The sequence below is a fragment of the Rhinolophus sinicus genome, chromosome 1 (genome assembly GCF_057876585.1).
Source record: "Rhinolophus sinicus isolate RSI-liver-muscle chromosome 1, RSI-T2T, whole genome shotgun sequence".
NCBI classification, from domain to species: Eukaryota; Metazoa; Chordata; class Mammalia; order Chiroptera; family Rhinolophidae; genus Rhinolophus; species Rhinolophus sinicus.
This window is the reverse complement of record NC_142501.1, coordinates 200,613,624-200,641,271: the sequence shown is the minus strand read 5'-3', so window position 1 is coordinate 200,641,271 and position 27,648 is coordinate 200,613,624. Positions and strand designations below refer to the sequence as shown.

The following is a 27,648-nucleotide window of genomic DNA, read 5'->3' as shown; positions in this document are numbered from 1 at the left end:
TTTATGCCAATTGTGTGGGTGTAGAATGGTAGGTAACTCATTGTGGTTTTCATTTGCATTTCCCAGATTTTTAATGATCGCTTACATTTTAAAAAATGTTTGCTAGAAGTGTTTCTCCTTCTGTGAAGGAACTATTCACATTTTTGGTCCCTGTTTCGATAGTCTTGTTGTTGTTTTTTAATTAAAATATCCAAATATAATTGTGGCTTTGTCTGTTTTTTGCAGTTTCTATCAGTTTTTGCTTCACGTATTTTGAATCTCTGTTACTAGGTACATAAACACTTAAGATTGTAAGTCCTCTTGATAAATTGACCCCTGTAATATAATGAAATGAACTTTCTTTATACCTGGTAATATTTTTGCTCTGAAATCTACTCTGGTATTAACATAGCTATTCCAGTTTTCTTTGATTAGTGTTAGCATGGTACATCTTTTTCAAACCGTCAGTTTTAACCTTCTTTTGTCTTTATATTTAAAGTGAGTTTCTTGTATCTATGTTTATTCAAATACAGTCACGTCATCTTCTTCTGGAACATCGTTATAACGTACTAAATGCATCCGTATGTCTGATGATCTTAACTGGGGCTTATTTTCAGGGTAGGTCTTATTTTCAGGAAACACGGTACATTGTCATCTGCCTGAATGACTTTCTTTAATTTATTATAGTGAGGGTTTGTTGGTGATGAATTCTTTGAGCGTTTGTATGTGTAAAAAAGTCTTTAGCCTTCATGTTTGAAATATATTTTACTGGGTATAGAATTATAGTTGGACACACTTTTTTCCCCTTTCATTATTTTAAAGATGTTAGTTCACTGTTTCCTTGCTTGCATTCTTTTTGACAACACATCTACTTTATTATTATCTTTGTTCCTCTAGACCAGGGGTGTCCAAACTGCAGCTCACGGGCCAACTGCGGCCCACAATCCATTTTTAATTGGCACGCAGCAAATTCCAAAAATATATTTAGTTTACTTAAATAAACCAGGCTAGGCAATACGTACTTCACCTCAAGTGAGTGGCCCGGCTGTTTGTGTATTTTACTGCATATGGCCCTTGGTGAAAAATGTTGAAAAAAGTTTGGACACCCCTGTGAGTCTAGACATGATGTCTTTTTCCTCTAGAAGCTTTTAAGATTTTTCTTATCATCATTTTGAGCAATTTATGTGCTTTGACATGGTTTTTTAATCTATTTTCTACTTAGGGTTCATTGATTTTTGGGTTTATATTTTTCATCACATTAAAAAGAATTTCAACTGTTATTTCTTCAGGTATTTTTTCTGTGCCCTTCCTTTTTTGTCCCTTGGAGATTCTGATTACATGTATATTAAGCTGACGAAAGATGCCCCATACGTCTTCTATTTATATTTTGAGGTTTTTTTTTTTCTTCTATGTTTCACTTTAGAGAGTTTCTATTGCTATGTCTTCGAGTACACTAATCTTTTCTTTGGCAATGTTTAATCTTCTAATCTACTATTAATCCCACCTAGTGTATTTTTCATCTCAGGCACTGCAGTTTTTTACTCTTGAAGTTCAATTTAGACTTTTTTCCCCCAAATTTTCCATGTCTCTGCTTACTTTTGCATCTATGTTTATGAGTGATATTGGTTTATAATTCTTTTTTTTTGGTAGGGCCATTTTCTGTTTTGGGAATTAAGGCCATTTTAGCCACATAAAATGAGTTGAGAAATTCTTTTTTATTTGCTGGAATAACTTGTGCAAGAGTAGAGGTTTTGTTTAAAAAATGTTTAATAGAAGTCAATTGTAGAATCAATTTGCACGGCATTGTCTTTGTGAAACATTTTAACTATTGATTAATTTTTAAATAGTTAAAAGAACTTTCAAGTTGTTTTACTTTTTCTTGAGCCAATTTTGATGTTTTAATTTCCTAGAATTTGTCATCTCCATATAACATTCTGAACGTGTTTTTATAAAGTTTTAAAAATAATGTACTCTTTCATCAGTGTAATCTGCAATTTCTGTAGCTATGTTTCCTTTCGTATTACTAATACCTACTTTAATTTTTTTCTCTCATTTAAAAAATTTATTTTGCAGGTTTTTTTCTATTTTGTTAAAAAACTACCCTTGGCTTCTGGTAATCCTCTCTATCCTGGTTTGTTTTCTATTTTCTGATTTCTGATCTTACCTTATTTTTTTCTCCTATTTTTCTGTGTCACCTTCTGTTTTCTTCCTTGTTCTTCTCTTTCTCCTCCTTGCTTTGTTCTCCTCCTTTTCCTCTTTCTTGTTTAAAACCTTTATGTGAAATACTTGGCTCATTAACTCTGAGCTTTGCTTCTTTTCTAGTACATGCATTAAAGCTTTCTCTGCAAATTTCACTTACACTAGCTGCCACAATGTTTTCATATTTATTTGTTTTAATTTAGTTTCTAATATTTTCTGGTAACTTATTATGCCTTCTTTAACCCTTAAGTTATTCAGAGGTACCTTTACAGATTTCTGAACCTTGGGGATTTCTAATATTCTTTAGATATTGAACTCTAACATGATTTATTATCGATTGTCATCTGCGTTTCTCCAACCTTTTGAAATTTATGGAGGCTTTATGTACTCAACATTTATAATGTTTTTGTCTCCTTTAAAAAATGGAGTATATTCTGCAATTGTGATATTCATTATTGTGTACTGTCATTGTTTATATCAGTTAGATCACCTTGTTAATGATATCTGCCCTCCTAATTCTCTTTTTTCTCAGATTCTGACAGAGGTTTTGGTATCAAGGTTATTCTAGTCACATAAAAAGAACTGATGAATTCTTTATTTTCTGGAATAATTTGTGCAGGAGAAAAGGGTTTTTTTGTTTGTTTGTTTTTGTCGTTTTTAAAGGCAGAAGTTTTTTGTTTATTTTTCACTCTGAAAAGAAAGAAAAGTATTTGTTGTTTTTCACATGTTTGTTAGAACTCACATTAATTAAAATCTCCTGTTATGAGGTGGGTTTGTCAATGTTGCTTTTCGGTTGTGTCAATTTTGCTTCACAAATTTGAAACCAGATTCTTAAGTACGTTCACATGTCAGACAGTGTCATCGTCATGTACTTACCCACATTAACTTCTGTAATTTCCCCTTGAAGTCTTTTGCTTTTTTTTGGGGGGGGAGTAGTAGGCAGTGATATCTTTTATCCATATTTTGACTTTCAATTGTTCGATATTCTTATGTCTTAAGTGAATGGGTAGACAGCATATCACTGAACTTTTTAAAAAATCTAGTCTGACGATATTTCTCTTTCATCTGGAGATTGTAGTCCATTGACTCGTATTGTTATAAGTGATAATTTATATCTTGTCCTACCATTTACGTTTTTTTTCTTTCTGATTTTCTTGCCTTCTTTTTGATTTATTTAGTTTTTTCCCATGTGCTATAATGGTTGATTGTGTGGGCTCTGGAAATTAAATGTCACCACTAGTCTAATTTTATAATTCCAAGGCATGTTACTGCATGTTTACCTCAGGTTTATATGTTCAGAAAATACGTGGATTATTGTACATATTTTTAAATATACAAAACATGATAAACATATAATATATATGTATATATATATATATATATATATATATATATATATATACACATATATATATTTTAATTAGTACACTAAAGGCTATTATCGTAGAACCATTTTAGGTTTACAGACAAATTGAGCAGAAAGTACAGAGAGTTATCAAATAACCCATTCTCCCAATTTCCCCTTACTATTATTAACACCTTGCATTAGTGTAGGGCATTTGTTATAACTGATAGAAGAATATTGGTACATCATTAACTAAAGTTAACATTTATGGTTTTGACAAATTTATAATGACATGTATCCACCGTTACAGTATCATACGGAAGAGTTTCATTGCCCTGAAAATCTTCTGAACTCACTTACTCGTTCCTATATCCATTCTTTTTAACCTTGACGTTGTTGTTGCTGTTTCACATTTTAATTTTGAAGGTATCTTCGTGCATTCCGGCTGCTATAATAAAACTCCATAAACTGGGTGGCTTACACACCACAGACATTTATTACTCACAGTTCTGAGGGCTGGATGTTCGAGAGCTGATTGCTAGCATGTCTGGGTGAGAGGTCTGCTTCGCTTCACCGACTTGTTGTGTCCTCACATGGTAGAGGGGTTGGGGATCTCTGTGCGGTCTCTTTTATAAGAGCACTAATGTCATTCAGGAGGGCTCTAGTCTCATGATCCAAGCATCTCCCAAAGGCCGTCCTCCTAATACCATCACTTTGGGCATTAGGATGTCAGCATACAAATTTTGGGGGACACAAACATTCAGCCCATAGCGGAGGGTCATCTGTGCTCAGATTCATTCATTTTAACTGTGGATTCATGTTTCCTTTCTGTGGACACACCTTAAATTAATTATCTGTTTTGCCGTTGATAGGATATAAGTCGTTTCCAGGATTTTGCTATTATAGATTTCTCTGCCTCAATAATCTCATATATATTCTTTGTGAAACTATATGAGTGTTTCTCCAGAGTATGCACCTAGAAGTGGAATTAGAGAGTCATGAGCTTTAAAAAAATTAATCCTTTATGTCATAAAATGGATTCTAGCTACCTCTTTAAACAAAATTTGTATGTGAACAGATATTCCAAATCTAACGGAACCTTTACTTGCTGTTCCTCTCATGGGCACCACTCTCTCTTCCCTCTAGAGTTAGTGGGATCCTAGCTCTTCTTTACTCTTTTCCTCCTATTCTTACTTCCAAGCGATTCACCTTGATGATCCAACTTTTCCTTTAGGTTTCAGTCTAGAAGTCACTTCTCCAAGAGACCTCTGACTCTCGTCCACAGCTGGATAAAGGCCCCTCCTGGTGTTCTTGCAAAGGCCTTTACTTCGGCAGTTTTGCAATTGCCTATCGCTAAATTCCCCACAGACAGGAAGCACGCAGAGTTCACGCTGGTGTCCTCTGTGCTCAGTATGGTGCCTGACACATAACATTATGAAGGAATGAATGCAGGACACTAATATCCTCTCAGCAATGGTGGGAACTAGCACTTTACCCACAGATAATTGACTGGGTCATCACTGGCTCCATTAGTAAATAACAGGAGGATAGGAGTCCAGGGTAGAAGGCCTTGATAAGGTTCTGAGACTTGGGCGTGTACCTCAAGAACAAGGCCTGTCAGTCAGGGCCGAGAGAAATGGTCACAAGGAGTTGTTTTCAGCTCAGACATTCATCAGCGGGTCCTGCCTCTGTTTCCCAGCCAGGAGATCTTCAGATAATGAGCCATGAAATCCTGCTACATGGCAGCACCATACAATAATTTTTCATTTGCTACTAGTCAGCTTCAGGGATCAAGGACGGCTAAACACATAACCCTACTCATGCATGTTATTTTAAAGGCACATTTTAAAGTTATAAATACGGTACATTGAGTTAATGAGGTATGTGCTTTTGGCGACAAATATTTACATTCTACATAGGCCTCTTGATGTCAAGAGTGTAACTGTTTCATTTTCTGCTTTTTCTCAGGAGGCTGGGATGCAGATGGAAAAGGCCCTAGTGTCTGGGACACATTCACCCATCAGGGAGGAGGGAGAGTTTTCAAGAACCAGACTGGCGATGTAGCTTGTGGCAGCTACACTCTGTGGGAGGAAGATTTGAAATGTATCAAACAGCTTGGATTGACTCATTACCACTTCTCTCTTTCCTGGTCACGTCTGTTACCTGATGGGACGACAGGTTTCATCAACCAAAAAGGCAAGTGTTTCTTAAAAGATAGAAGGTTGCAGCTTTAATTCAAGGTTATTGCTGCGGCCTGGCATAATTAATCCAGTATGCTAGTCTGCAGTGTAGCTTTGAAATTGCAAGTTTTTTAGAGTGATTATGGGATAAATTTTTTGAAATGGGTTTGCATTAGCTTTCTCAGTGATATTCTGGTTTCTCTTAACTGGAGATTTTTGTTGGGAGAGGACAGATCGATGGGCAGGAAGAGGGTTAGAATAAGTGTTTTATTTGTATAAGATGTTATTTGACTGTTAACCTCAAAGTGAATTTCCAAAAGTTGTGTATAAATTATTTTCAGTTGTGTTGCACTGTGATGAGTTATGAAAAGCCTGGAGAACTGAGATGATTCTGAGCCTGTCAATAGGAGCTGAATTAATGGAGCTAGTTAAATGCAGAGAGGTTAGCACCAAGGCACCTAGAGTCTACTTACTTGGGGTTAGATGCCAGCTACATCACTTACTATCTGTGTAAGCATCTCCTGGGCATCTCTTGGTGCCTAGTTTACCCACAAGTGGAAAAGGATACTGTAATACTTCCTACTTCAGAGAGTTGTTGGAAGATTAAATAAAACAATCTTTGTAAAGTCTTTACACATTAGCTGGTATATGATAGAATAATTCAATAAGTGTTAGCTATTACTATTTGTATTATGCCTTGTAATTAAAAAGATTACTGACCTCTTTGAAAGACTGCTATCTATGAGGCATATTACCTACATTTTCTAAAAGATATAATTATCACATTTTATAGAGGTGCATGTCCAAATCCAGATATTTTGTAAACTGTGGCTCTGGAAGTTAAACCTAAAGTTTGACTACTTCCTTCCACTCAATAGGGTTGGCAAACTATGACCTAAGGGCCAACTTTGGCCTGCCACCTATTTTTGTAAATAAAGTTTTATTGAAACGTGTCATTCCTAATCATTACATGTTGTCTATGGCTGTCTTCCCATTATAATGGCAGAATTGAATAGTCGGAGGCAGAGAGCGTATGACCTGCAAAGCCTGAAATATTTACTATCTGGTTCTTTATAGGAATGGTTTTTGACCCCTGCTCTACAACATTATGGTTTCTTCATAAAAACAAAACAAAAACAAAAAACAAAAAACAAAACACCTTTATTGCTATTTTGTCCTGGAAAGGATGTCACTCTATACCTAGAGTTAGGATGAGATGAGGGAAGAGACGTGCCTAAGGTGCAAAATTTAGGGAGGCATCCCTCTCAGGGTCTCACAAGTACAAGGAGGGTACTTGTAGGAACCTGAGTGAAGGCACTTGTTTGTCTCAGCATCTTTCCAGCCCAAAGAGGCTTTACAGATACCAAATCACTACTTTTGAGTAAATGATCTGATTTTGTGCATAGTAAGAATAACCTGTGATAAAAATTTCTTGATAGACTTGTTCACTTACAATGCACCTTTTCTGTCCAGTGGGGTCATCTCTACATTGTGACATGGAACTGCAACTCATGAACTCACAGGTAGCCTGTGGCCTGAGAGTAGCCTCCCCCAAATTGCAACGACACAAGGTTAGCAGGTCTTGAGCGCACAATCTCCCACCTTCCTAATCCATCCTCTGTACCCTTTCTTCTCTTTGGCACCATCATACCTCTGAGGTCTAAAATCTAAGAGTAATCTTTGAATCTTCTCTTTCGTTTGCTTCCTATGTCTATTGGTTGCCAAATAGGATCCAGTCTACTTATGTCTCTTTAACTTCTCCCCTCCTAGCCGTCTTCTTTGCCCCTGCCCTAGTTGAGGTGTTTATCATTTTTGTCAAGGACCTTTTGATATACCTTGATAGGTCTACCTGCTTTCATTCTCTTTCTTTGTCCTTTAATCCTTTGTACAGAATGCTACCACAGCAACTTTCCTAAAGCTTGGCCTAAGTCCTTTGGCTTGCGTCATCTCCTGCCAGAAACAAAGCAAGATAATTTTTGTTTTTGTTTTTAAGTAACCCCAAGCCTCAACATACAGTCTACACTCCTTCATATATCATTCTGGGTTTTATTTGACTTAGTCTTATGTCACCCCTGACTCATCACAGGCTGAAAAAATTCTGTCATGTGCACGACCCATGCAATTCCCAGAACTCATAACCCACCACTTACTAAACATACTGCACAATTTTCCACTTTGGTCGAAATTAAGCTCTTTCTCCTGCCTGGAATGGCCTTTCCTTAACTCTCACCTATGCACTTACTGTCTTGTGAAGGCCGAGCACAGATGTTTCCTCTTCTTTAGAGATACCCAATGCCAAGACAGTAGAGATTTTTTTTTTCTTTTTTTTTCCTATTTCCATAGCACTTTATAAAACGCTTAGGGTATTTCTCACATTCTTCACTCTTGTTATTATATTCCCTCTTAGACTATAAGCACCTTGAGTGAATTCAGTTCAAGAAATGTGTTTTACACGTCTATTGCGTGTCAAGGACTGTGCTCAGTACATAGATATAAGACAATCCCCCGAATTGCAAATTGCTTACAGTGTAATGGGATATGATTCTGCCTTGGTCACCACTGTGATCTTGCAGGGAGGAATTCAGTAAACATTGACTGAATTTAGTTGAATTAGTTCAATAGCAATCATAAAAATTACTCTAAGGGTAGGAATGGTTGCCTTTTATTGAGCCTGTAGTATGAGCAACTCACTGTGCCTGCATTGCACCTGCGTTTGCTGATGGACTCTCCTAACGGCTCTGTGAGTGAGGGCCTTCTCTAAGTAGAGGGAATCATGGTAACCTGGATGTAAGGCTGGGTGTGAATTTGCCAAGATCACAGCTTTAGTTCCGGCCTAGTTCAGCCTGGGTCTGCCTGACCTCAAAGACTGAGTATCCAGTCTACACCCGTCTACAGCCTCGCTGAACCATTTCTATTCTTTGGGCTCCTGTTTCCCTGTTGATAAAATGAAGAGGACACACTGCCTCACCCCAACTCAGTCCTCTGTTCTAATCCATGGTTCTGTGAGTTTCGAGATGTCAGTGAGCTTCCATTTGGCTGATAAACAACAGAAAAATTGAAAACAGAACGAAACCATAAACAACCCACCAGCTCGTAATAGAGGTCCATCATCCATTTCCTGCAATTCTAAAGTCCAAAAGGGCTCTGAATACTGAATCCTTTATAGCAAGTTTAGTTCTAAAACCAATTTGGCAGCAAACGCTGAACTGAATTGATGGGAAAGTTTTTTTTGTTTTTTAATCATCTCAGTTTGTTCTGCTTGATGAGAACATTTAAATATTTGACTACTGAAATATTAAGGGACACTGACTCAGGTACACAGGGGCTGGGCTGTTAAACTTCATGTATGGTATTTACTCTGCGTTTCCTCTCTAAAATTCAAAAATTCTGAATATGCTCGCCACCACGGTTTTCAATAAAGGGTTGTTGAACCCATGGCAACGCATCAAGCCACTTGGAACCAATTTGTGGTGTGCAGACGTTCACGAAGCATACGGGACATCAGCATTGCACGAGCAGGGAAGCAGGAAAGCTGGAGCATGGTGGTGGTGGACCTGGAATCACAGGGCCACCTGGACAACGTGGGGGAAGCCACCTGGGCAAACCCCAGGTGGGGGTCACATGTCCCCAGCACTGAGCTCTTTGTGTTTGGCTCCAGCCTTTGTAAAGCCATCGCTGATTAATATTACAGATTTTTGCATGAGCAAGAGGGCACTGGAGGTGCTTCTAGGAGGCGGGATTTCAGTAAGCAGTGGCTCATTTTTGTGCAGTGATGTGTTGAAGCCATTGGAACTGTTTTGACTCAGAAAGACCATCGTTTGTGTTTTTGTTTAATTCGTTTCTCAAAGAGCATGGGAAGAATTGGAAAATCCTTGTCACTGCCCTTTCCACGGAACCCCCTTTTTAGTGTTTGACGCCCTATTTTAAAGCTTGATTAGAGGACGTTTGGAAACTTGTAAAATCCTGTGTTCCTAAATTAAAAGACGATTTTACAAAGTGGAATTGTTACACAGTCTTTCTCTTTCAAATGTCAAGTTTTCAAGGCTTAACAAGAAGAGATTGAGCTGGCAACTGAAATCACATATTTCTCTATTTCTCAACTGCTCAAGTGTGCGTTCATATCTGCCACAAATGTAAGGTTCAGGTGATTAGTAGGGGACCCACGTATTAGAAATAAAAAGGAAAAAGAATGTTTTGGCAGAATTTTTTATTCTCTTTAAGATTTAAAACATAAGCACACTTAGCAGAAATGGTAATTACGTAAATTAACTACAGAAACCTGTATTAATCTCTCCCTCTATGTTGGGCAGTGTGGTTGTGGGGACAGAGCCCCAGAGAGTAGTTTACAGGCTCTCGGCCTCACGTGAAGGGGTACTGGCTCGGGTGGTGAATGGCCGTCGGCTGTGGCTGATTGGCCGTCAGCTGTGGCCGGTTAGCCAATTGGCTGCTGGTATTACTGCTGCGACTACGGAGGACTGCCGAGGAGAGCGGAAGAGGAGAGCCGAGAGAGAGGAACAGAGGAGAGAGGGGAGGAGAGTCGTCGGTCGGTCGGTTGGTGGAAAGGCGGACGGCAGGTTGGCGTCCGGTGGGCCCAGCCTCCAGTGAGACCGTGGTGGTATGGCTCCCCTACCTATGGTTCCGTGGGTGTTCCTTTTAGGCCTCACCGTATCCTGCGTTCTTGTGTGGGGAGCGGGACCAGAGACCCCACAGGCTGCCCCGCACGACAGTGGTAGTCTGGATAATGCCACCCCATCCCCAAAGATATCCACCTCCTAGTTCTTAGAAACTGTGAATATACACGTATATTCCTCTTTTAGAGATAAAATACTTGGGCATAGAGGGCCCACGTGATTTGTCCATGATCCTTTGACTGAACTGCCTGACTCTGGAGCTCTGCTCTTAGAAACCTCAGTCCACTGCCTCATGGGAAAATTTCATTACAATACCAAATAAACTGTACAAACCAGAAGTAAAACGCATCCTGGGATGTTAAATATTAATTATGCAGTGCTTTGTTGCTCTGCCATGCTGATGAGTGAGAAAAAAAGTTACTTAAAATTTGTTTAAATCTTCAGTTCAACTGAGGATTATCATGCTGTTTGAATTACATTGATTGCCATCATTAATGATTATGCCATCTCTAATGAATGACACTTACAAGAGATAAATCATTGATTCTTCCAACAAAAAACCAAACGAACAAACAAAAAACTCTGATGTTATAAATCAGCTTCAAAGTAGGTGACTGTTAAGGCTAGTAAAACAGAGTCCCTGGGTTTCTGGTTCTGAAACATTAGTAAATGAGAGAAGTAGAATGTCATAGTGGGAATGACTCAGTCTGCAGTGAGACAAATTGTGTTTTCAGTGTTGACTGTGCCATGTGATAACATTGGCACTTTATGTCCGGTACTCCCTTTCTCTGCATCTCCGTTTTCTCATATGTTTATAGAGGATAGAAATACATACTTCTTGGGCTTACGTATGAAAGCTGATATTCTTTTTATATTCAAAGACAATGGAAGGAACTTGCTATGACCACCATAACGCATACAAATACAAACTGATTCCATTATACAACCTTTGCTATCCCACTTTACAAATGAAGACATGTGGATTTACAGAGGCCCAGAGATAGGATAATGGAATGCTCTTTCATTGAGAGAGAAAAGAAAAGCTTTATAAATTTTGCTGAGCGTATTAGTTTTCTACTTGCTGCTGTAACAAATTATCACAAGCTTATCTGCTTAAAACAACACAGATTTATTACCTTGAGAGTTACATAGGTCAGAAGTCTGACACAGGTCTTGCCAGGCTACAACCCAGTGGCTTCAGGGCTGCATTTCTTTCTGAAGGATCCAGAGGCGGTCTGTTTCTTGGCTCATTCAGATTGTTAGCAGAATTCAGTTTCTTGTGGTCATAGGACTGAAGTCTTCATTTCCTTGATGATTGGCAGTTGAGGACCATTTTCAGCTTCTAGAGGCCACCTGCATTTCTTGGCTCCTGGCTCCCGTCCTCCATCTTCAAAGTCAGCAATAATGGGTTGAGTCCCTCTCAGGCTGTTGTCGCTCCTGTTTCTTCTGCTGGTGCATCTTTCTCACCCACTCTTCTGCCATCCTCTTTCACTTCCAAGGACTCATGGTTAGATCAGGCCCAACTGAACAATCTAGACCAATCTTCCCATCTCAAGGTCCTTAATTAACCACATCTGCAAAGTCCCTTTTGCCATGTAAAGTACCATATTCACGTGTTCCGTGGGTTAGGGCGTGGACATCTTTGGGAGTGGGGTGGGGGGTGCTTATTCTGTCTACCAGGTGATCCACGGAATTCAAGTGGGTCTTCTAAGTATGGAGCTGTTAAACATGACTCATGTTGTGTGTCAGTTTGCAAAAATAAGTGAGCTAATGTTAAAAAATGTCCACTTTAATAGACAGATAGGCAGACAACACATGACCTTGCCTAATTTGGCTTCTGCTTACCCCGATTACCTCTCACCATTCTTATTCCTTTTCTGCTGAGCTATACACTTTCCTTATAGTGAACTTCCAGTTCCCAGAAAAATCCATATTCTTGTGAGAGAATAAATATGCAAACGAACAATGGCCAGGCCGTCGATGACAATAAAACTCCAATCCATATAAGAAGCCCAGGAAGTCAAACCACATCTTCTACAGCAATGACCCGAAATCATAAGATCTTGGTCAACATCTGCCAGCTTCTATGTTTTTTGGTTCCCTTGCCCCAAGTGTCCAACTCAGAACCAGCCAGGGAAAGCCAAGTATATTTCCCAAAATGCCTGTACAGGATGCCCTACTTCTGCCCTGTGCCAGCAACCTCTCGTTAGACCATACCTGAAGGCGCCTCCTTTTTTTTTTTTCGCTGTAAAGCTTTCCCTCAAAGAAAGCCTTTGGATATCTGCCGAATGCAAGAGATGATGGCTGACTCCCTTGTTATATCAAGCTTTGTTCACATTTGGGTGGTCTTTTTATTTCCACACCTCCTTTGGTCTTTTGCACATTTGTTGTTTCCGTTTTTCTCTTCATGAATCACTCTTTCCTCTCTGCCTTATGTGGGTCATTTACATTCATCTTTTTAAGTATCAACTTAGATGTCACTAACAACAGTGACAATAATAATTATTATTAGAATGACAGTTAACCTGTACCAACCCCTTGCCTTAGGCCAAGAACTGTCATAAGCATGTTCAATTTATCAACTCATTCAACTCTCATAACAATTATTAAAGTAGTTTTCTATTGTTGTCCACATTTTACAGAAGGGGAAAGATAGCTCAGAAAGATAAAGTAACTTGCCCAAGGTCGTTGAGACAGTAGTGAAGGAATTGGGATAGAATTTAGGTAGCTTGGCACCATAGTTTGCTTTGGAAACCATTATGCTGCACTGCTTTCAAAATAAATTCTCAAATGCCCTGAGTTTGTGATGGATATTCCTTATCATAGGCTTAAATAGCATCCTGTACTTTATCTTTACTAGTAATACTGTAATGTAATTGTTTATGAAATGATCTGGAGTCCTCACTAAATTTTAAGTTCCCTGAGGATAAGGACAGTGTTTATCTTACTTATGATTGTAACTCCAGCATATAGTAGCTTCTCTATAAATGTGCATTTAAGGAATGAATAGGTGAATGATTGATTGAATGAAACACATACAAAATAATTGTTATTTTTTAATTGGAGGATACCAAGTTTTTTAAAAAAGGGAAAGAGACCCTGTTCCTAGGCAAACTTTGAATGCAACACAATTCCACGCATGAAATTATAATTATTATCCAGGAAACAACTTTTCGAAGGCGAGGACAGCTTCTCTCTTCTAAGCGTAGGCTGCCTCCATAGTCTTAGACATCAGATCACAGGAAGTACTAATATCAGCCTCTCCTCAGAAAGTCTCTTCCAAGTTAAGTATCATCGTTAGGTTGGACCCAACATCTTCTTGGCATTGGTTTCTGAAGTACAGCATCTCCAACTTAATAACATTCTTTTGAACTCTACCGCAATCCTATAAGCTCTCTCTTGCCACATGCAGTGCTGGGAAAATCAGCCGAAAGCCAGAGCCAGGGCTATTCCCAGGGACTGTGTCAGAGGTTTAGAGCAGATGCCCCAACCAGGTTTCCTCAGTGTCCTAACTGCCCATGGAGCCCACATCCCGGGACAGATGCTGAGTTCTTTCTTGTTCATGCTCAGTGGGTCTCTTTTTCTGGACTTTTTGAGACTGAAGGATCCTGAAAAGCATGAACACAGATATCTGGTTTCAATCCTTTACCATATATATAATACCACTGAGATTTATTCATTCACTCAACAAATATAATATTTATTGAGTATCTACCAAATTTCTGGTCCCGTTCCAGGCTGTGGGAAATGTAGAGGTAAACTAGATCGACAAAGTTCTGCTGTCATGGGCTTGACATTCTAGTGCACTTTAGAGACAAATCACAAATACAAACAAATAAATAAAATTCCGTGCGTGGCCATAGCACAAAGTTATGTGATAGTGACTTGCCCGAACATACGCCTTTTAGTCATGTCACCCCGTCAAGCTCCCACTGCCTGATCAGCCAGTCTTCCTTGGAAGTCTTCACGGTTCCTCCCAGCCTTTAGTTGATTATATGTAGGAAGGGATAAGCTTTATTTTGAATAAAAGCTGTTTAGAAAATTCTTCCCGATCCTCTCCCTTTTGAAAGTTACTGGCAACATACAAAAAATAACTTTTCTCTGTATATCTTCTTGTTCTTTTTTCCTAGGAATTGACTATTACAACAAGATCATTGATGATTTGTTAACAAATGGGGTGACACCCATAGTGACGCTCTACCACTTCGATTTGCCTCAGGCTTTGGAAGACCAAGGAGGTTGGTTGTCAGAGGCAATCATTGAATCCTTTGATGAATATGCCCAGTTTTGCTTCAGCACATTTGGCGATCGAGTCAAACAGTGGATCACCATAAATGAGCCAAATTTATTTGCCCTGTTGACATATGACTTGGGTGTATTTCCTCCTGGTGTACCTCACCATGGAACCGGAGGCTATCAGGCAACTCATAATTTGATTAAGGCCCATGCCAGATCCTGGCACAGCTACGATTCCTTATTCCGAAAAGGGCAGAAGGGTATGGTGTCCCTGGCACTTTTCGCTGGGTGGGTGGAACCAGCAGATCCCAACTCAGCATCTGACCAGGAAGCTGCTCAAAGGGCCATGGCTTTCCATTTGGATATCTTTGCGAAACCCATATTTATCGATGGCGATTATCCTGAAGTTGTCAAATCTCAGGTTGCCTCCATGAGTAAAAAACAAGGCTATCCATCATCAAGGCTTCCAGAATTTACAGAAGAAGAGAAGAGAATGATCAAAGGCACAGCTGATTTCTTTGCTGTGCAGTATTATTCAAGTCGCTTAGTCAAGTACCGGGAGAACGCTAAAGGAGAACTGAGTTTTCTCCGGGATGTAGAGGTTGAAGTTTTCCCAGACCCATCTTGGATAAAATTGGATTGGGTCTGTGTGGTGCCATGGGGACTACGTAAACTACTGAACTACATTAAGGTAAATGTATTTCACCTTTTACCTGCACATTTGTTTGTGTCTATGTACACCCAAAGATGTGAAGATGGGAAGACAGGCATATATATGTGTGTATAAGAACCTGAAATAGCAGACACTTTTGTTGACTTGTGAAGAGAAGATTGGAGTATAAACTGGTGAGGGGCAATGAGCTGATAAAGGGCTTCAAAACCATGGTCAAAGTTAGGCTTCACCATTCAAGTCGTCTGTGGCTCTAGGTATAGCTTGGACATTTTTCATGACTGTGATTATGAAAAAGCATATTAGAGGTTGAAATAGCTGGATCCTTTTTTGGGTCTCTGTCATGCTGGATGGCCTCCAGCCAGCTGAAGTTAAAATTTCAAGTTATCGGTTTTCTGGACCCCTCCGGTGGGGGGATAGAGGGTGTAGCTGCTGGCAGGACCAAAGGGTTAAGGAGCAGTGGCAATCAGCAGATGCGATGGAAGAATGATATTTCTGTCTTCTCATTATAATAGTCATTTGACTGTCTTCATGGACGTTTGCACAGTTTTGCTTTTCCATTGTTAGTCATAAAAGGTCACTGCGTGGAAAATTCAGTTAATGGGGTCAGTGCAATTTGATGAAAACTAGTTTTGCGTTGTAGCTTAGAGAAGATAGAGGGTAATGCACCTATTTTATGAGCATTTTTTTTTTTTTTACATCTGTTTGGAATAAAACTTCTGCTCTCTTGTTCCAGGATACGTATAATAACCCTGTAATTTACATCACTGAGAATGGGTTTCCCCAGGGTGACCCCGCATCTCTCGATGACACTCAGCGCTGGGAGTATTTCAGACAGACATTTCAGGAACTGTTCAAAGGTACCATTTGAAATGATGAAAGATCAATTGTGCAAACTTATGTGCTTATTTGCATTCAGCAAAGACCAATGAGTTTGAAAGCTGAAATTCATGTAAATTAGTGTAAAGCCATGTAATTAAAGAGAGGAGAAAAAGTATTTAGGAAAGGGGAAGGTGAGGATTTTGGCCTAGCTTCAACCTCCTGAAATTTAATCAAGTAAAAAGCCACTGTCTTCAGCATTTTGTGACTCTTAAGTGAAGGTGACATGAATGGGGGGAGTGGTGGCTGTTGGGAGAGAACATTAGTTATTACAAAAAGATTAGCACTGACCAATTAGAGCATGCTTATTTGCATATTTTACTATCTTAACTACCAAGAAATGAATTGATAGAATTTCTAAAGGACAAAAAGTAAGCATTTGTACAATAAACTTTAAAGTGGCATGAGTCTTTGATTTATGTATGTTTTATTTAAGCTGTAACCAAACAGCCCAGTTAGAATATTTTTTTGTCCTATAGAATCTGTGAGTTTTGTTTCAAGACAATATTATTATTCTGGTAACTCCTTTCCCCCTTGGAATTACTTTCATATTTGAAAACAAATGTGAAGGAATAATCTTTAACTGGCAACATACATTTCTATACCAGTTAATTCCCCCTTTTCAGCTACCACTTGGAATACTGTTGCTTTGTAAATTTAATTTCTCCTCCCTACAGAAGAATGATGTAACAACAAAATGCAATGTGAAATGAGACTTTCATTTTTTTTTCTTTTGTTACCATGATAGACACACTTCTCTCCCATCATTCTATTTGAAAGGTCCTTAAACTATTATTTCAAAAATGAATTAGTAATATACTGGAATCAGCCAGAAGGAATTCTGGAAAGTGACACAGGCTCTATCTTTTTAAAATCTAAAATATGTTGACTTGATGCCTCACTCAGGCCTGGAGTTTATTGGAAGAGGGCAATTGGAGTCCTATGATTTGTTCCAAGCAAAATAATTATTTTGTCTTATGTGCAAGACAGATTCTTCCTCTAGATGAGAATTCACATTCTGATAAGAAAGGGAAATCTCTAGTTTTCTGATTCTTCCCCAGGCCTCCCTGTAAATGGACCTATTCATTGATGGTTCCAGCTTCACCCTAAGAGACAAGTAGGCTGGTTACCATCAGGCAGATTTATGGATGACACAGGGACCATAAATGACTTGTCCAAAATTATTCTTTTTTTTGGGGGGGGGGAAGAGAAAAACAGAAATCGGCTTTCTTCCTCCCCAGTTTGGTGCTCTGTTTATTATTATCACATAAGTGCATTTAATTGCTCTTTGAAATAGTTCCAAGTACTTTATACAGTCCCTTAGATCTTTAATGCTAAAAACTCATCCGGGGACCCCCAAATTAAGACAAGTTAAAGACAGAAAAGTAACTGAAGGCGAGAGTGGAAAATGTAAGAAGATGTGGGTTTCTGAGGGACAGGAAAGGACAATAGGGTTAGGGAACAAAATCCCATTTTTCAACTTGGTTCTTTTCTATTGTCTTTAAATCCGTGGAAAAAGGATTACTCACTTAAAATGTTGTTTACAGCTTCTATGGTCTCTTCTGAGTCTTAACATTTTATGATCTATATTCATTATAATTAACATAATACTGTATTTGTTTTGCTTTTAAAGAAATGTAGCCTTTCAAAATGTGCAGAAATCTACATATTGACACACACACAAAAAAAACAAAAAAAACACCCATACATAAGCATATCTATTCTTGACTGGGTAGAATGGTAGCTATTTTCCATGCATATATTATTGCAGTGAACACCAACTATTTCTTCTGTGGTGAAACTCTCTTTTCTAGTAGCTAATCCTCTTTCTCCTAAAAAATACCCACCTCCCCCTATTCTTGGGCTTACCACAGGGACAGCCATTTTATTCTACCATCATAGAATAAAATATTGCTCCTTGTCAATAGATAATTGATTGGTTTAGATGTAGGCACGTGACATGAGCTGGGCCAATCTCAGATCTTTCTTGGGATTTAGAACTTGGACCAATCAGTTTGTGTGTCTCTTGGCCTGGGTTTGCTGGGGGATGTAACTCTGGGGGCCATTGGTGGTTATGTCCTGCCCTGTCAGTTTAAGAGTAGTGAGAAGGGGAGCTGCAGGTGTATCAGAGGAAATGGTCACAAGAAATGGGGAGAGCATCCGGATAGCATTTGAGCCTTTAGTTTCAGTGTTTCCTCAAACCCAGCTACGTGCATGTTTTTGAGAGACATTACTTTTACTTATACTTAAGCGCTCTTTCTGCTTCGCTTCTTTCTGACTGGGCTTCTATCACTTGGGACAAAAAGAGTCTTAGTTGATACCATCTCATTTCATTTTCAAAACAGGTCATTGCTCCTGTTTTACAGATGAGAAAACCGAGTTTCAAAGAGGCTAAGTCACTTGCTCCTGACTGCAAAGTTACTAAGTAATGTTTCCTGAAACAAGTTGGAGTTTGTGTCTTATTGTTACTACTGCTATTTAGGTGATTGATAAGATCTGTAAGTTCTGAGCATTCTGACTCAGGGTGCTTGTTTGTCCTATAACACAGAACCTTTTCCTCACCTTTGGTACTCTGGGCTCCCATAGATTCTTTGGAAGTGCCTCATGCTATGCTGCCTCTGCAAGAGCTGACAGACCCTATGACCTTGGGCAAAACTCAGACATCCCATATCCTGCCTCCTGTCAGAGGTCTAGAGTTGTAGTTACTAATTGATTTTCTGAGACTTCTCCGAGGTAGCACTGATGGTCTTGTTTGGAGAGAATTTTACTAGTAAAAAGCAGCCCATGAGCAATTAAAAATAATAACAGGCCAAGGAAGACAGTCGTGGGAAGTGCTGCACGTGAGAACCTGCCAGAACCCAGGAAGTCAGATGGATGACGGCTTTGAGAGTCTCAGGAACAAAGCCTTCCCTCCAACCTCACGCGCATGGGCGGGCATATAGGGCCACTTGAGTTGTATCACGTGCATCCACCGAGAGGTCGTACTGATCTCTTCGGGCAAATCCCACAGCAATTAATCGAGCAATAAAAGTAATGTTTCTGTTTTATTTCTGGAAAGGAAAAAAAAAAAGAGGAAAGCGTCATTTCAAGGAGAAAAAAAGGTTAATAAGCTAATGTCTTTTAAATTGTTGCATTATGTAAATGCCTTTAAATGGGGTGTGTTTTAATTAGCTTAAGAGTAAGGCGACAGTGAGGACACCAAAAACCTGCAGTAACACATAACTAGGTTCGCATTCCAGCTCTGCAGAATATTCCAGGAGAGGCATTTGGCGAATGGGCCAAGCCTCCCAAACTCTTAGTTTGTTCATCTATAAAAATGAGATAACACTTTTCCTGGTAGAGTAGTTGTAAAGATTTTATTTAATGAGCTATTGTGTAATTTCACCCCCTTCTCCTGCAATTGGCTGACACATAGGAGGCCTTCAACCAATGGTAGTAATTATTATTATTATTACAAAATGTATATTCTTAGCAATATACCAGGGATACCAAATATATATATACATATATATATATATATATATATATATATATATATATATATATATACATACACATGACTTGTATTCATCTTTTGTGATCGGTATATATTGAGTATTACAATTTTAATAGTTTTTTCCTGTCTTAAAATGTGTATACATTTTTTGGCACCCTCTGTATTTATCACCTCCAGTTATTTTCCTTGTTATTTTAAAAATGTCACTCCCAAGACTTTTTTTTTTTACACATACCCCCATGTCTTTAAATTATAGCTGAATATTTCCCTATGTCTGCATGTTTCTCTATCATTCTTTCTGGGGAACCTCTGAGTGAGTGTTGTAACATTGGACCTCTGGCTCTTTATGGTTGAATTCTGTGAAGGAGAAAGCAGCAAGCACCGCCCTTCATTCCTTGTTTCCGTCAGAGAGGTTGCCCGATTAGGGGAAAAAATAAAACCATTGGCAGCAGAAACAACTGTCAAACAACTGGGTAGCTGAAATTGCTCTGCCACATGAATTTTTGGAGAAGTTCAGAAAGCAGTTATCTTCACATAGGTAAGCTTTTCTCACATTATAGGAATTTGTATTCTATTCATAAAATTGATATCAGTCCTTGCTGCTCCAGAGCCAGCAGGCAAGTTTAAGTTCATATGTACACGCATGCAAACAGGTAAATTGGAATGTTGCCGGGAGGCGAGGAGCTATGTGCAGCCCAGGGAGGTTAATCCCAGTGGGCACTACTCCATTCATGACCGAGCTTCTCCCGAAAGGGGATTTGAGCCTGTGTTCCGCCCTTCCTGTGTTCATACCTTTGACTTGGCTCGTGGTCTTTCCTTAGCTTGGACTCCGATGGTCTTTTTCTACTTCCTGGCCCAATCCTGTTGCGTGGAGTACATGAACTTGCTGGAAGTCAAACAAGACATGGGCTTGAAACCTGGTTCTGACACTTGCAAGCTCAGTAATCAATAATTTGGGGAACAATCTTAAACAGACAGTACAACACTTTAGCCATATAATCTTTAAAATGAGGATCAGAAGAACATCTATTTTCTAAAGAGTGTTGAAAAATGAACAAGACAATGGTAATAAAGTCTAAATACAGTGTCTGGCATATTCCAAAGGATTCTGTAAATGATAGTGTGTGTGTGTGTGTGTGTGTGTGTGTGTGTGTGTGTGTAGTGGAGGGGGGAGGCCTTGTAAACCCTCTCAATGCTGGAGCTATGTCTTTTTCATAATTACATCGTCAGCCCTGAGTATCATTCCTGTCATATGTTCTACACGTGTTTGTTGAATTTGTTTGTGTCTCTCAGAGAAGAGTTGGTCAACGGATAATGAGAAATAAATGATTAAATGATTGGGAACTGTATTTTCTTTCCCTAAAGAAATACAGCCCACACAGGAAAAAAAAAATGCAGCCTTCTGGAAAGTTTCTGAGCCAGCCCAACTTTCCAGTCAGGTCCATGCCTGAGTTAGCACAGCGGTACATGATTGCTGAGAAGGTTTGTTAATGACCAGCTTTAGGCTTTTAATGACAAAACCCCTCAGCAAGATGTCATCAAAGTTATTGAAGACTTCACTGACAGTATGGAGCTGATGCCTTGTAACAGGAAGATTATAAATCTTGCAGCTTGGGTATAGCACCCAGATGAGATGCTGAGCACAGAATCACCCTGCTGTTGTCTGTCAGCATTCTCCCTCCCCTCTCCTTCCCCTTCCCACGGAGAGCCGGTAAAGGAGAAATGCATCCATTTCCCAAAGTAGTGCAGACCTGGCAGCCACCTGCCTGTGTCAATTTCAGATCACAGGAGCCCATTTAACTGGACAAAATGTGTTAAGCGCCTGTGTTTTTCAAAACATGCATTAAAAAAAATCCTAAGAATTAAGGAAAGATCTCAAAGGTTAGTACACGGACCTTTTCGTAAAACGAACCAATTAAAAATCCATTGCAAGCTCAGCAGAGAGCCAAGTACCTGAATAGATGCCCACTCCATACTTACTGTTCTAGTGCTTCTCAAAGGAAACTTTTGTCAACTTAGCCCCTATGAAGCAGTTCACCTCATAGAGCACAGAGAGCTCACAGCTTTGGGGATGCATGGAGTGCAATGATGGATTCACTCGGTATCGTTGCTCCCGGCTGGACGGGATGGCAGTTGGCCAAGAGGACTCAACGTCAGACTGGAGAAGGAAGAATGAGATTTGAAGGCTGTGCACAAAAATGGTTAGTGTGCTCGAATGTACAGACTTGTGGAATTTGAAAAGTCCTAAAGAAATCAATTTCCCGTATATGTGTGTTCCACCAACCTCTATACTCACACCACACAGAAACTTAGACAGCCGGACATTACAGGGATCCTCGCAGACAGAGACATGCCAGGTGACGTCCCCCTATCTCTTCTCCTTGATTTCCTTTCAGTGGCATACTTGCCTCTGCCGTCCACTGTCCATACGAAGCGTGCCAAGCTACAATGTGCTCAGGGCTTGGAGAATGCAGACCGGAGCTACATCCTGTGTCCTAGTCATGTGCCTTTGCATAGTTATTAGTAGGACGCTCTGAGGATCAACTTCCTCTCCTGGTAAATGGGATGAATGCGAATTGCTCTTCCGTTTAACCCGAAGTCGGTTGTGAAAGTAAAATGGGATCATGTATGTCTGTGTCACCTTCAAAGGTTAGATATGGTCCCGTATTTGATATATGTACACGTTTCAGTATTTTCTCTCTGGCCAAAATGCATCACCTGGACTCACCAGTGTTTTCCACTGCGAAGGGAGGGAACCAGTGCTCAGTATCCTTGCAACAGCTGCAGTTGTCAGATGCCATGGTTTTTATTTTCCTGCATGTTTCTCAAGGGCCATGATGGCGTGGTCAGTGGTCAGTGGAGGGATTTTAGGGAACAGGCACTATGACCAACTGACTGGTGCAGTGCTTGGTAATACTCAAAATAGTACCCACCCACAACCCCCCCCACACACACACACGTTCTAGAGCTTCTTCACCAGGCTTATCCAGGTGAAGCACATGTTGATATGATCAGGGACATACACCATTTAGCTGTCACACACCCTCATATAGACACAGAACCCAATGTATCCACCTCCTGGGAACAGGTTTCATGGACTTGCCCTTGTGAGAAGCAGCTCAGTGACTCACCAGAGAACCTGCCCTTGTGCTTTCTGACTGGAAACCACCCTTTATCTTCCCTTTCCATAACTTTCTCATGCTTAAGCTGTGCCACTTCCAGTGGATGTTCCCTCGGGCTCCTTTTCTCAGTTGCAGCTTCTCTGAGGGGTTAATTACTTAGGGTTCCCCGCTACCCCAGGCCCAGTGAATTACATGACTACTGTGAAACCTTCTTTAAAAAATTCAGACCATTCCAGATGTACCCTCCATTTTTAATGACAGTCTGTTCAATGGTTTTTTTCGTTGTGGTATAGCAACAAACAGAATCTCAGTTTCATTTTTATAACTTAAAAGATAACTGTCAAGTAATTGAAGTATAATTTATCTGAAGAAAATCTACTTTTCCCATATGAAGAGTAGGGTCAATGGAATGTCCAAAAAAAGGGGAAAAATAGGAAGAACTGGATAATGACCTTTTTAAATGAAATATCATTGATACATAACATTTTCTAAGTGTAAGGTGTACAACGTGTTTATTGGATACATTTGTATACTGCAGTATAATTACTCTACCATTAGTGAGCAGCTCTATCTCGTTACATAATTATCTTTATTTATTCTTTTTTTGTACTGCGAACAATTAAGATCTAGTCTCTTAGCAACTTTGAAGTTTATAATTCAGTGTTATGGACTCTAATCACTATGGTGGGCATTCGCTCTCCAAAATGTATTGGTCTATTGGTTCCCAGTTTGTACCCTCAATTCCCCTATCCCCCAGCCTCTGGTAACCACCATTGTATTCTCTGATTTTATGAGTTTGACTTTTTTAGATCCCACCTGAAAGTGGTCTCGTACAGTATGTGTCTTTCTCTGTCTGACGTATTTCACTTAGCGTAATGACCTCAATGATGTCCATCCCTGTTGGTGCAAATGGCAGGATTTTCTTCTTTCTCATGGCAGAATAATATTCCTGTGTGTGTGTGTGTGTGTGTGTCACAACTTTTTATCCATTCGTTGATGGACACTTAGATTGTTTCCATATCTTGGTTATCGTGAACGATGCTGCAGTAAACATAGGAGTGCATATCTCTCTTGGTTACCATCAAGAAGACAAAAGATAAGTATTGCTGAGGGTGTGGAGAAAAGGGAACCTTGTGTACCGTTCATAGGAATGTAAATTGGTTCAGCTGCTATGGAAAAAAAGTGTCAAAGTTCCTCAAAAAATTAAAAATAGAATTAGTATTTGATCCAGCAATTCCACTTCTGGGTATATAGTCAAAGGAAATGAAAACAGGAATTTGAAGAGATAATGGTTTTGTGGAACCTGTACCAGGGGAAAACAATGATGAAATATTCAGGTGATGAGAACACTGTTGGAATTGAGAGAAGGTGAACTTAGGTTTTTCCCAGGGCCGAGGGGAAATGGTCCTCAAGCATCTGCCTATATTAGCTGTTACTTCTTGATCTACCAAAATAACTTGATTACTCCCTGGCCTATTAAGAATGGAAAAGCGCTTCTTTGGAACAAGGCTAGTGGAATTTATCTTAGTATTTGCAGGGATTGCCTGGGTAACTGTGTTAGAAGGATTCCATTGGACAGCTGTGGGCTAAGGAAAGAAGAGGGAGATGTGGATGGCCACGTGTTAGCCATTCGTACTCAGGAAACTTAACGTGAGTTTTCAGAAGCTCATTGACATGAGTTTCCAAAGTGACATTCCCCATTATAAATTAACACGTTGCCATTCTGTTCTGTAAATCAAGGTCTTGCAAATTCGTCAGTGGGGGTTAGCTTTGGATGTACTAAAAAATGAGTTTCTGGATTTGTAGTAGTGCCAATTAGACCTTAAGCAATGTGACTCTCACTGGTTCTATAGCCTTCCTCTCTGTGGACTTCTGATCTTACCTATTTACTACTTCAACATTATTTATCATGATCAGTTACTCTACAATGACATAAATATTGTTTCTGCCAGCTTTCCCCGATTCATAATTGGCTGAAGTACTCGCTAACTACACCCTATGTTATTTTTTCAGTAGGGAATCTGACACTGTGTAGAAGAAAATTAGCAATATTTTGAATAAAATTGGTGCCAAAACTGATTCGTGGGTTTCGTGCACAACTGTAACCCTGTCACAAAGTACTTGTTGAATAAGACAATTTAATATATGAAACTTGACAGGCACTTTGATTATTGAGAACAATACCCATTATAATCCTTGAAAGGAAGGAAGAAAACTATTTTCAGGGGAAAATGGAAGTTATTAAAAGGTATAAGCACTCATACATAGGAACAGTGTCTGTAAAGATTTTATTCGCTATTTTTAAAGACAAGATTCTGACTAGAATAAAATTTGGGAGTTTTAAGCTATATACTTAGCATTCAGTAAGTACTCAGTAAATGTTTAAGGAGTAATTAGGAGATTGAGTCTAGATGAGCAGGAAAACTGAATTACTCCTGGGAATTTTGGTGAAATATTAGATTTGTGTCACCATTTTGGTTTTTCAATTTTTAAAGAAATGGTAAATTGCTTTGATTATTATTATAAGGACAGTTTTCATGCATTGAGATTATGTGTGGGTGCTAATTAAATCCCTTCAGTAGTAGAGTTGGGTTTGTTGTGATAGTCGTTAAAGCATATGCTAAAGTTTTTAAACTTTTTTATATACTGTTAACCTCTCTGTGCCTCAGTTTCTTCATTTTAAAAATAAAAGTGTTGAACTAGCTAAGCTTTTGGGTTCCTTCCAGTTTAAGAATTATGTGACCCTCTAAATATCCTTTCTAGGAAGGTCAAGGATCATGTTTTATTAGAACTCCCGATAATTTCTTTGGCTATAAAATTAAGTCTAAGGAATTATAATTAATAGTCTTTTAAAAAAAAATTTTTCTTCATTCTTCTCATGTAGCTGCTTAATTTGAAATGTGAACACCTTTCGTATCTGGACATAAAATTAGAACTTGCTTTTCAATGAACTGTTTCTACTGATATCGATTCAGGTTCCAAGTGACATTTTGTTGACCTTCAATCTGGGTGTTTCCTCTTCTATTCACTCATATTGAAAATGAACCTCACTTTTCTTCCCCTGAGAAAGTTATCCCTTGGAGTTCAGAATCAGAAGGGTCACCTCGGATTCAAGTTTAGAACAGTTACTGTAGAAAGCATCCAATCTCAGAAAGGAAAGTAAATGAACAAATACGTCCAAAGCATTCAGTAAAATCTCTGGCTGAACAACTCCACGGCAGTTACAATCCCAAGCAGGGGAATCTTTCAAAACACCATCATGGCACGTGCCACCTAACCTATCAAGTTTTAAGACAGTTAAGTATGGTTTCCAAGCTTTGCTGTAAATGCATAATTTAAATCAGTTAGGCAGTGTGGTACTTTTAACTTTCCTTAAATTTAACTTGAGCATGAAACTTTTGTTTCTGGGTGAGATCCTGAATTAGGAGGTATCAAGTGGTAGCATTTTCAGGATTCCCTTCCCACCATAATTCTGTGTGGAGATTGCATATATGGGAAGTCTGCTTCCCTCTTCTGGACTTGTAAGTATGGACTTTACTGCAATCAGGTCTCCTTTTATCCCAAGTCACTGTTTAGGTAGCATTGTCTCTAATACAATGAAAATATTAGCCTAGTGCGAGAGATGAAAATAGTTTCTTTTGGAACAGAAAGCAATTCTTACGGCTTATCTGGAAATGAATGCTACGAGCAGAAGAGGGGGTGGCAGAAGGCTTGTCTCTTTGAATAGGGTCACCTCAGCAACAGCAGAGTCTCCTGTGTGTGACTGAGATTAGCTAAGGAAACAATATCATAGCCTGAGATTATTTTGTGCCATTCTAAGGTTCTGCCACATTTCTCCCCTTTTTGTGAAATTTCATTATAGAAATCACTGCCTGCTTTAGAGATAAGTGAAACTATTATGGGTGGAGGAAGAAAAGACATTTGAACCTTGAAGCCTTCATGGGCACTGGTGAGTGAAGGTGAACAAGACGCCACAGATGTTTCAGGGGAGAACATTAATGAGTTTGGGACTAAAAGGGAGATGACGGGAAGCAGACGGTCTCCACCTCCGTTAATGAAATAACTTTTTTTTTTCTCCCCGAACAAGTGGAATTCATTTCTTTAATAGATTTCAACCCAGCTTAAAGTCTTAAAGAACTTTAAATGACCAGGTTCATTTATGAGCAATAGTCAATTCAAATGCATTTTATAGTTAAAAATAAAAGGGAAAACACAAAAATTAGATTGCCCTATAAAATATGAGTAAATGAGTGTATATTAAGTATAGACATTTATCGGTAGATCATTTTGTTATGTGACTGAGGCTCTGCTGATTTAGTCTCTTAAAACATTTTTCTTCCAAAGATGTTCAATCTCTGTTCTTGATCCTTTAAACAAGCTGTTTGTTGGCCTTTCATTTAAAGGAGAAAAACACAAAAACAAAAAAAAAACTTCAGAAATAGTTTATGGCCAAAGTTTGCTGCCCTCATGAACACACGGTAGCAATCTCAACAATGCCTCAGAAAAATCCTTCAGCGTTACGGAAAAAACAACAACATGACCCACTGAGTGTGTGTAAGTTTCGTGCAGACAGGCAGCAAATTTTATGAATACTTTTATACATAAGGACTTGCTTGTTTGACATAGTGGAAGAAAATATTCTGTAGAGACAGTTCTGCATTCAAAACCAGGCTCTGACACCCTTCCGTGTTTTGTAACTTTGGACAAGTTATTCTGACTCTATGAATATCAGTTCATCATCTGTAAAATTTTATTCTTGGTGAGGATTAATGATATACTTCATATCCTAGCAAAATGCCTAGCACATAAATCCCCCAAATGGTAACTATTGCAGTGAATTCTTTGTTACCCAGCATCTATTAGCCAGGATTTTAATAAAACTGTGACTTCCTGCACAGTCATCAAGCACTG

At 39.1% G+C, this 27,648-nt stretch overlaps 1 protein-coding gene across 2 annotated transcripts in view; it reads left to right on the top strand.

Moving 5' to 3' along the window:
* LOC109453821 (cytosolic beta-glucosidase) overlaps positions 1–27,648 on the top strand; it is a 194,761-nt gene that overhangs the window by 116,497 nt on the left and 50,616 nt on the right. For both annotated transcript variants that reach the window (XM_074321830.2, XM_019743861.3), the window contains 3 exons: positions 5,492–5,719; positions 14,465–15,261; positions 15,977–16,100. In XM_074321830.2, the coding sequence (XP_074177931.2) occupies positions 5,492–5,719; positions 14,465–15,261; positions 15,977–16,100 (1,149 nt within the window). The remainder of the gene's footprint in view (positions 1–5,491; positions 5,720–14,464; positions 15,262–15,976; positions 16,101–27,648) is intronic.